General features: G+C 45.1%; 1 protein-coding gene across 3 annotated transcripts; it reads right to left on the bottom strand.

Moving 5' to 3' along the window:
• Positions 1-972: 972 nt before the first annotated feature.
• On the bottom strand, positions 973-8,404 carry LOC123078957 (probable protein phosphatase 2C 42). 3 transcript variants are annotated; one of them, XM_044501618.1, is made up of 15 exons: positions 7,929-8,404; positions 5,668-5,749; positions 5,515-5,584; positions 5,303-5,402; positions 5,123-5,219; positions 4,919-5,029; positions 4,790-4,823; positions 4,648-4,700; positions 4,503-4,552; positions 4,204-4,258; positions 3,928-4,103; positions 3,442-3,764; positions 2,866-3,351; positions 2,311-2,774; positions 973-1,284 (listed from the first exon to the last, which is right to left on the bottom strand). In XM_044501618.1, the coding sequence occupies exons 2-12, from the start codon at positions 5,722-5,724 to the stop codon at positions 3,683-3,685; spliced, it is 885 nt and encodes a 294-aa protein (XP_044357553.1). In that variant the 5' UTR covers positions 5,725-5,749; positions 7,929-8,404; the 3' UTR covers positions 973-1,284; positions 2,311-2,774; positions 2,866-3,351; positions 3,442-3,682. The 3 variants fall into 3 exon arrangements, with proteins under 3 accessions (XP_044357553.1, XP_044357554.1, XP_044357552.1); XM_044501619.1 differs by lacking the exon at positions 7,929-8,404 and adding an exon at positions 7,617-7,687; XM_044501617.1 differs by lacking the exons at positions 3,928-4,103; positions 4,204-4,258; positions 4,503-4,552; ... (6 more) ...; positions 5,668-5,749; positions 7,929-8,404 and having other exon boundaries at positions 3,442-3,681.
• Positions 8,405-9,811: the final 1,407 nt, after the last annotated feature.

Below are 9,811 nucleotides of genomic sequence, written 5' to 3'. Positions count from 1 at the left end.
TATGTTTGCCCAAATGCGGGAGAGTGCTAGGAAGGATGTGGGGCGTGCTTTCAGTGTGTTTCAGTCTCGATGGGGTATCGTTCGTAACCCTGCATTGACATGGAGCACAAAGAAGCTTTGGGAGGTGATGACTACTTGTGTGATCATGCACAACATGATCGTGGAGGATGAGCATGATGATAGCATCTACGACCAAGGGTTTGATTTCCAGGGTGAAACTGTTGAGCCTGAGCATCCACCTCCTGCAGCCTTTGAACAATTTGTCGAGTTTCATCGGAAATTGTGTGATTGGCATACTCATGTCCAACTCCAAGATGACTTGGTTGAGTACATGTGGACTCACATTGACAACCAATAAATTTATCGGTTTAATGCAAACAAATTTCAATTGGGTTGTAAGACTATTTGATATTATTTTTATCAGTTTTGCTAAAGCACATCTAGATGTCTATTTTTATTTCCATTGGATTGTAATAAGACTATTTGAGACATGCAAATGTTTGCTATGTTTAATTTGAGTTATTTGCTATTCTCCAACGGACGAGATGCGGTCAAAATGCGGTCGTGCTTTGGGCACACGACTGACGCATCCACAAATCCGGATGGACACAGCCCCATTGTCACCTACGAAGCACCGATACGTCAGAATTCCCTGTATCGCTGTTCAGGATGTCGCCTATTGGGCTCGCTCGGGGCGGAACTAGGGATCGAGGGCTGACTCAGGACTGCCGCCGCCGCCAGCAGTGGCTCGCCACCGCCGCCTGTAGTGGCTCGCCGCCGCCGGCCCAACTGCCTGGAATTCTCCTGGTGTGCAGAGGTCAGGGCGAACGGCCGGGGTATTTCGGAGGATCAGGCCGAGAAAGCCATTCCACGATGTTAAGGTCGCCTGAAAAACTGGGGTGGAGATTGCAAGCGGGCGTCACGCCGGGGGAAGGACGGGCGATCCCTCGCAACCAAATGAGACCAATCAACTTCTTGGAAGGAAAAACTATAAGCCCAAAACAACATGCCCGCAGGCCGCAGCAAAACAAGCTTGCCGAGCTAAACAGACTCCCCAAGGAACAAAAACAGGGAAACATCAGTCTCCTTATACACGGGTCAGCCACACCTATTCTTACTCATATCTAAGAACTACAACTCATCCACTTTTCAGCATCTTCTCATCAGCGGTAGCACCAAGGCTCCTCCGATCCTACAAACAGTCGCTGTACAACCTTTCATTCTGTTCAAGAAATCATGTGCTCGCGCTGCGACCAAGTTCTCATTCCCTTGGTTTCTGCAGTCCTGACAAGTAGATAAGCCAATAGGCTATTAGAATAACTATACCAATAGGATTTAAAGGATTAATACCATTAAACATGCATTATTTCTGGTTTTCCACAGTACCCAAAAGACCGCCAATATACCACTAGCAATAGCTCTTCTAGCATTAACAGGAAAATCATTTAACCAACTAGCAATATTACTAAAAGAATCAGGAATTTCATTCAGCCAAAAAGTACATTTTATCACCATTCCAAATGTAGCTAGCTACAGGACAAGTGAAAAACAGATGATCTAAATTTTCATCTATGCTACAGAACATACATTTAGCCTCACCCTGCCAACCTCTACGAATGAGCAAATCTTTAGTCAGCACACTTTTTACTAGCTAACCATAGGAACACTTTAACCTTGAGGGTGGTTTTAATATACCAAATGTCTTTTAACGGATAAACAACTCGTCTAGCTTTGACAGCTTTATACACTTCACTGAAAAGGTTCCAGACTTAGTCAAGGTCCAGACACATTTGTCATTACCTACAGTCAAATGCATCTGCAGTCCCTCTGCAGCTGCTCCCACAAAACAGCTAACTCTCCCCAAAAAACTCTTCTAAAGCTGAGACCAACCATCTTTGAACACCTTAGCAACTCTACAATTCTTATTGGTACAAAAATTATACAACCTATGATATGTATCAGCTAGACACACACCTCCTATCCAAAGGCCTTCCCAAAACCTAGTTCTCTCCCCATCAAAAACGTTTTTCCTACAGAATTTAAAAAACATATCCTTCCCATATCAGCTATACCATCCTCCACCAAATTATGTACTAGAGGGGCAATAAGACCATGTCCTACTGAACTAATGAACTGATGAACAAAGTTTATTTAAGTGCTCTGTAGCTACCTATGTAGTGAGTAGCACACGACCAAACAGATGTTTTGTGCATGCGTAGTAAGATAGCAACGAAATATTTGTACATCATAGGGAATGAAAACTGAAATAAATGGAGAAGCTCAGTTCCTCAGTTTCTAGAAGCAACTCACCGGCTCAAACATCATCAATGGAGAATCCATGGATAGGTGATCGGAGAACGGTTCCTTCTCTCAGGGGACACAGATCTAACCTCCTCATGATGTCAGCCATTTCACCTCCCAGTCGAAGAAGAGATCTGATTGAGCAAATCTTAAGCTTGATCTTGTTTTCAGTGTCTGTTGGAGCTGCGGCGGATGATATCCGTGCAATCTCAGCAACTTCAGCTCTCAAGGCCCGAACGCGTGCATAAATTTGCTTCTGGAGGTCCAGGAGGGGCTGACGGATCTTTTCTTTCCACCCTTGAGTTTCTTCAGATAAGTTCTTTTTCGTAGTCAACAGAGCAAATATCATTTCAGTTGAACCAATCTTCTGTCGACAGCTCAGGTACAATGCTTCATTGAAGTCTTCATTGATGTCACAGGATGTCTCAGCTATCAAGCTTGTAGCAACCAGCAAGCATTCATTGAATTTGAAACTGTCAATAAAAATAAGATGGATATGATTAGCAAAACAAACAAAACAACTGTGGGATCACTATATAAAAACGACAAGAGTTGACAGCATACATCGATGTGTCATCAGCACCGCTAGAGATATCAGCGTCGTCGATGGAGAATCCATGGATAGGTGATCGGAGAACGGTTCCTTCTCTCAGGGGACACAGATCTAACCTCCTCATGATGTCAGCCATTTCACCTCCCAGTCGAAGAGCTCTGATTGAGCAAATCTTAAGCTTGATCTTGTTTTCAGTGTCTGTTGGAGCTGCGGCGGATGATATCCCTGCAATCTCGGCAACTTCAGCTCTCAAGGCCCGAACGCGTGCATAAATTTGCTTCTGGAGGTCCAGGAGGGGCTGACGGATCTTTTCTTTCCACCCTTGAGTTTCTTCAGATAAGTTCTTTTTCGTAGTCAATAGAGCAAATATCATCTCAGTTGAACCAATCTTCTGTCGACAGCTCAGGTACAATGCTTCATTGAAGTCTTCATTGATGTCACAGGATGTCTCAGCTATCAAGCTTGTAGCAACCAGCAAGCATTCATTGAATTTGAAACTGTCAATAAAAATAAGATGGATATGATTAGCAAAACAAACAAAACAACTGTGGGATCACTATATAAAACGACAAGAGTTGACAGCATACATCGATGTGTCATCAGCACCGCTAGAGATATCAGCGTCGTTGATGGAGAATCCATGGATAGGTGATCGGAGAACGGTTCCTTCTCTCAAGGGACACAGATCTAACCTCCTCATGATGTCAGCCATTTCACCTCCCAGTCAAAGAAGAGCTCTGATTGAGCAAATCTTAAGCTTGATCTTGTTTTCAGTGTCTGTTGGAGCTGTGGCGGATGATATCCCTGTAATCTCAGCAACTTCAGCTCTCAAGGCCCGAACGCGTGCATAAATCTGCTTTTGGAGCATGAATAGGACTTTCCGATTTCCAGTTCTGAGCCTTCTTCAGTGCTGCAAATAATATCAAGAAATGAAACAGTAGTGAGCAGATCTACTGTTTTAACTCAAGAAATGTACCATCACTAGATGAAATTGAACAGAGGTCTTCTCTGCTGTTTTAACTCAAAAAAATCAGTAGATTAAATCTGACAAAGTTAGTAGTTGAGAAGCATACTCATCCTGTTCCTTTTCTGTGGGCACAGCGGCATCACCATCAGTCTTTTCCTTAGCATCTCCCTCTCGGTCTTTCGAACGAAGTATCAAAACACATGTGTCGCTTGACACTTTGTCAGCCATTTCAGATGCACAGTGGTGAAGAAGATCATTGCAAACTGTATCCATATTCACCCTCTGGATCACAGCATGTGAGTAAGAAATCCAATATCAAATTGGAAAAAATGATGTAACACATGCTATCTGCAAATAGGAATCGGGGCTTTTTTTATCTTACCAGGTTTATTCTCTCAGTCACAAAATCAGTAAGTTGTTGGACTGGCATTAGATCCCTACAAGAAATGAAACAGTAGTGAGCAGATCTACAGCAAATAAGAGATACCATGTAAAATTTTGCAGGTTCATCAAGTAGACTCTTAACAGACAAGTTCATCAAGCAGACTCTTAGAAGACAAATCAAAATTGCAGGTTCCTCAAACAGGGTCTTACAGTATAAATCAAATTTGTCCAATGACTTCTATAAAATTGACCATGTGAATTATATAGATACTAATGCCATAGAGTTAATAGACTTACATCAAAGAACCAGAAGCCATCATCACAAAATCAGCATCTTTCATAGATTCCTACAAGGAAGATTTTCACCCCACCCCCATCAGACCACATCCAATGAGATGACCTTATAATTCTTCAAAGCAATTAGTTGCCCATCCAGACTTACCATGAGAATATGAGGAAATTTGTCAGCAGAATCACAATTCTTCTTCACATTATCTGAAAACATGTGAGGATGCATGAGTAATTGTCTAACCTGCAACAAACCCAAGAACTTACTTCCTGCCTTCTGTAGGTTTTAATCTTACCTTCACGGTTGCTTCCAGTGCCTAGACGGTTGGGCTTTGGACATAAAGAAAAAAAAAGGTAGCATCGTCACATTTCATTTATGATGAAAGAAAAAAGCTTGCTGATTCAAGTTAAGGAACTATCTATACCTTCCCATCTTTTGAAATGAAACATAGAGCGGATCCAATGGTAGCAATTATGCTATCTGCGCCTCTAATCAGAGCTATCGATGCACTAATGCCTCCACAGAATGGGATTTCCTGTTTATGCATAAGACAGTCAACGGTAACTAACCTTTTTCTTTCTAATCTCATATTTGCTTCATGCTGAATTACTGGTAAATAGCATCCCACCTTAACCGGAAGAGAGCCTGAATGCTTATAAACCGAAGGATCATCAATGTGCTCACAGCCATACACAGCTGAGGTAATTTTCATTTGCCTGTCAATCCTGCAAAGTAATGTAAAATTGGGGCTTAGATGTGTTTATTTTATATAAAACTGTGTCATAAGTAACTACTCAGTTAAAATAACCTGTACAAGGTGTCTTCCAAAGCCTGACGCAAGTTAGTGTCAAACTCTTGATGTTTGTGGAGCTCCTGGTGAATATTTGTTGTGCAAAATTTCCCAGAAGCTAAAAAGGAACGAAAACCCATAAGTAACACCAGCATTACAACCAGCAGCACTGTGTAAGTGAGTATATGTATTCAAATGGGATTCTTCGAGATAGAACTAATCTATCACACCTTCACTGCCATTGTACACTGCGAAAAACGATGTGGGAGTCTGGACATCGAGATTGGGTATGGTAATGTACTGTCACATTACAGAGCTCAAGTTACATAACTAGATGATAACTTGAATGTGATCAAATTGTAAATGGTCTAAATGTTACTTACAAATGATTTCCTGTCTGGGTCATGCCCATCACTGTATGCCACCCCATGCTCAATCATTTTCGCCTTGGAAAGACCTAAATATCTGTTTTAAGAAATCAAAGAAGCAAGCTTAGTAAAGATGAACCAATATCTGTTTTAAGGAACAGTTTATGAACCACTAGAGCCAACATTAAATCTTAAGGATCACGTACTACTGAATTATATCAATTCACCGATGTCAGAGTCTATGGTACGATAAATAACTAGCACTGGACCATGAACCTAATCGACGATCTCAGTAAGACAATTCACTAGAGCTCCACAGTAGTTAGTACTTCTCTTACTGTTCTAGAATAGAGATAAATTTTCAACACACATCCAAAATTTTGACTGGTTATGTCACTCACAATAAGAAACTACTGTTGTTACTTGATTCACTAGATTATGAACACTGGACCTGTGATGCAAGTTAATCAAGCACATCTGCTTTGCGTCTAAGAGCATATAGCCTAACACTCCTCGCATGTATTCCTTACTAGAAACAAATGTACTTCAGTCATAATAATGATGAAAAGGATTGCGCCAAGCAAACTCTGTTATACAGATGCGAGGACAAATTACTAGGTACATAGATACACAGAACTGACGATGTTAACAGATAAACTTGGAACTGATAGTGGTACTGGTCTACAGCTCAGCCTCATATTAATTTTTCATGATTCACGTCTGCAATGTTCTATGCAAAAATAACTGCTCGCGTTCCCCTACCATGAGTTCCAGCGGCTCTAATGAAAAGCTAACGGAAAAACCAGGACAGGATTCAGGCCTTAGGTTTAAGCAATTACAGGGAGAAAATCGAATATGAAATCTACAGAGCAGGTACGCAGCGATTCTGGCCCATATATGGGAGATGCAACCCAAACGAAGCAACAGAGCAGGTACGCAGTCGTCATGGATTCGTCTCTAACCCAAAAACTAACGGGGATAGCCTAACAGGAGACGGTTCACGCCCCAAAATGAAAGCAGCCGAGTGGAGATGAAATCCAAACCAAACGAAACCAAAACGCGTGGTACAGTGCAGGAGGATTGAAGCAAGTAGCCGAATCTGCACCGATTTGAGAGAGTAGAGGGGATGAGACAGTCGAATGCGACAGAGTTCTCGCCTGGGAGATGAAATCAAAACCAAAACAAAACAAAACATGTAGTACAATGCAGGAGGATAGACGAACAGCAGCTAAACAACTAATTCACGAGCGAACTAGTAGCACTAGCACCCGAGCTAAACAACATGAATACGCGGATTGTCAAGGAAAAGGCGAAACAGTGTACGAATCACCACTTCTCCCCCAATCACCCGAGCTAAACGCCATGAATCGCCATGAATTCCGTTTAGGACCAAAACCAACGGGTGAACATCGAAGGAGAAACGAACGAAACTAGTAAACGCCATGATTCCCGGATGTTTCGACAGGTGAGAATCAAAATCGAAACCAATCTAACCCTCGGGAAGGAGAAGCATTGCCCGAAACTAAACAATAGGACCAAACTGGGCTAGTAAAACGCCATGGATTCGCGGGTGCTTCGTCTCTAACGAAGAACAGAAGGTCAAAATCGAAACCGAGGTTGAATCCAACCCTGGGGGAAGAAGAAACACGTCCCCAAACTACACAACACGAGCAAACCGAACGAGTAAACGCCATGGATACGCCGGTACTTCGCCCCTAGCCAAAAGCACACGGTGATGAGCTACGCAAGCGCACTCAAACGGATTTGAAACTGCGGTCGGGAAGGTGGAATCAAACGCGAAAATAATTCCAGTCGATTCTCGCCTCTGCGGATTACCGAGACGCACTTCAACAACAATCGCTTCAGAACAAAACTTCTCAAGCAACGAAGAAAAAATGCGAAAAGGGTGGGGATATGGGAGAGCTTGAGGTTTTGCAGGAGGTGGGGAGGACTAGAACTTTCACCTCTTTGGTAGAGAAATCTAGGGGGTGGGTTGTCGCGAAAGCGGAACAGGTTTTTCAGAAACCCAGCCAAGGGACGAAGGGGGGCGTGATGGTTTCTTATATAGGGGGTGGGGGGGCACGCGGCCTACGACTTCTAGCCAGCTAGGTGCAATCATCAACCCCCGCGCATTAAGCTCGGGTCTTACTTTATTTCTGCACTAATTACCGTAGTAGTCTACAAAGGCAATTAGCAGAACAAATGCTGTGTCAGGTCCTGACAGACAGGATAAGATAGAGAGAAAATTGCTGAAGAATGAACCAATTTAACAATACCAAGAAAGCTCCGACGGGGAAGCGGCCGGCCGGCCAGCCCGGTCGTGGACTGTCGCTCAGCGGCGGGCCACGCCAGTTCCGTACGGCAAACCCTGGTGGCATCCCAGCGCAGGCAGGCGCTCGCCGCGCGGCGGCGGTTACCCATCAGCTCCGAGACCGCCGGCCATCCGTGGGCAGCGACGGTTCCGAGGCGCGCTGCCGATGCTCGCGACCGGGGTGGTCGGCCGGCCAAGCGGCTGCGGCAGGCAATCGGTCGCAGCGCCCAGCGACTCCGTGGGCACCGGGACCGCGGGGGAGGATCTGAAAGAACTAAGTGGGGGGCAGAAGGCGTGCGCCGCCGCGGCGCCATGGAGGATGAAGATTGACGGTGGTCGCGCCGGCGTCTAACGACGAGTAGTCGCCGTCTGACCGTGCGAAGACTGCGAGCAGTTAAGAGGGAGTGGCGTGAGTGAAGTAGTAGTACAGAAGTGAGTGGGATGGGGCGTGAAAATATCCGGTGGGAGGGAAAATATCTAGTGTTATCAAGACCCAGGTGCCCTGAGCCGTGGGACCGTAATGTCTGCAAAAAGCTTTTTAATACTTTAAAAATTGTGCATAAATCAGTAGATCTAACGGCTCCCAGATGCCCTACAATCTAAGAATCCGATAACCGAGGAGCCCGTATCACGGTAGCACCTAAACCTCGATAGCACCATATACTCTCAATTGGACCATCGAGCCGAATCCGTAGTGTCCCATCCCGATCCCCATTATGGCATCTCCAACGCCACCCCTCTCAAATTAAACTCACTATTCATCCATATGCGTACGTGGACACGGATAAAGAAAATTGTGCCCAAAACATCCGCCCATTTCAAACGTGAATTGAATAAACCAAACAAATTTCATGCATATCGCACCAAATTCATGAAAAGTTTGACAAGAGGCAAATGAATACTGTCGGTCGACCGGCCAGCCAGGCGATCGGACGGGTGCCTATCACCTATCCTCTCGCGTGTTCAACGCAAGCCCTATCCCAAATCTCTTTCTTCCTTCTCCAAAAGACCAAAAGTGTTGTCGCCCTGGCTTCTTCTCCCATGTATCTCTCTCGCTTTCGCTTTATTCCGATCAATTCAGCTTGCTAGACACACCGCGGTTGCAACAGAACGGTACCCCCATGATGTGCGTCGTCCTGACAAGCCCTCCCCATAGCCTCCATTTTTTTCCTGCGTGTGCCTTCACCCAACGTTGCTCACTGCCCCGTCGCTGCAAAAAAACGGTGATGCCAATGCTGCGAAACAGGGCGTCGCCAGCGTGCTCCTTTGTTTCATCCTTCCCTTCTATGCAGCCGCGCATCCCACGCCCCCCTCCTTGGAGCCACAACCGTGCCAAACAGTGTTGCAACCAAGGCGGCCACCGGAGCTGCCATGATTGGTCGCACGTCGTGTTGCGATAGTTTTTGATGGAATTGGACAGAGCTAAAGTTGGAACTAGCAAAAAAACTATTGATGCCGAAGCTTGAACCAGCATCTGGTTTTGCTGCAACCAGCTGAAGCCGGGAGCTGGAACTAGAGCTGGTTTTGCTGGAGCCGGCCAGTATTGGAGCTGGAACCAATATTTTTTTTTTGCAACAATCAATTTTGGCGGTTCAGCGGCGACAACGAGGCGGATTGCAAGCCGCAAAGCTTCCACCGGTGAGATTTTTAGGCCACGACCTCTCCAGTGAGGGAGGGCTGAGAACGAGAACGAGAGGAAACGTGCGGCCGTGACGTTACATGTTGGAGTGTGTCCGAAGCTTGATGGGTTCAGACGCATGGTGCATGGATGATCGTCGACACTAAAGAAGGTGGGGCCTAAAGTGATAACCGGGGGCGGCACGACTATGCATTTGAGTGACGCGAGCA

The sequence above is a fragment of the Triticum aestivum genome, chromosome 3D (assembly GCF_018294505.1).
Source record: "Triticum aestivum cultivar Chinese Spring chromosome 3D, IWGSC CS RefSeq v2.1, whole genome shotgun sequence".
Taxonomy (NCBI): Eukaryota; Viridiplantae; Streptophyta; class Magnoliopsida; order Poales; family Poaceae; genus Triticum; species Triticum aestivum.
The sequence above is the reverse complement of the archived record's forward strand: the minus strand, read 5'-3'. Positions and strand labels throughout refer to the sequence as shown.

Excerpts from the sequence above, each read along its gene's own strand:
- LOC123078957 (XM_044501617.1), bottom strand. The coding sequence starts at position 3,566 with ATGGCTGACATCATGAGGAGGTTAGATCTGTGTCCCTTGAGAGAAGGA. Across the intron at positions 3,352-3,441 it reads GGTGCTGATGACACATCGAT|TTTCAAATTCAATGAATGCT; the intron begins GTATGCTGTCAA and ends TTTTATTGACAG. Across the intron at positions 2,775-2,865 it reads GGTGCTGATGACACATCGAT|TTTCAAATTCAATGAATGCT; the intron begins GTATGCTGTCAA and ends TTTTATTGACAG.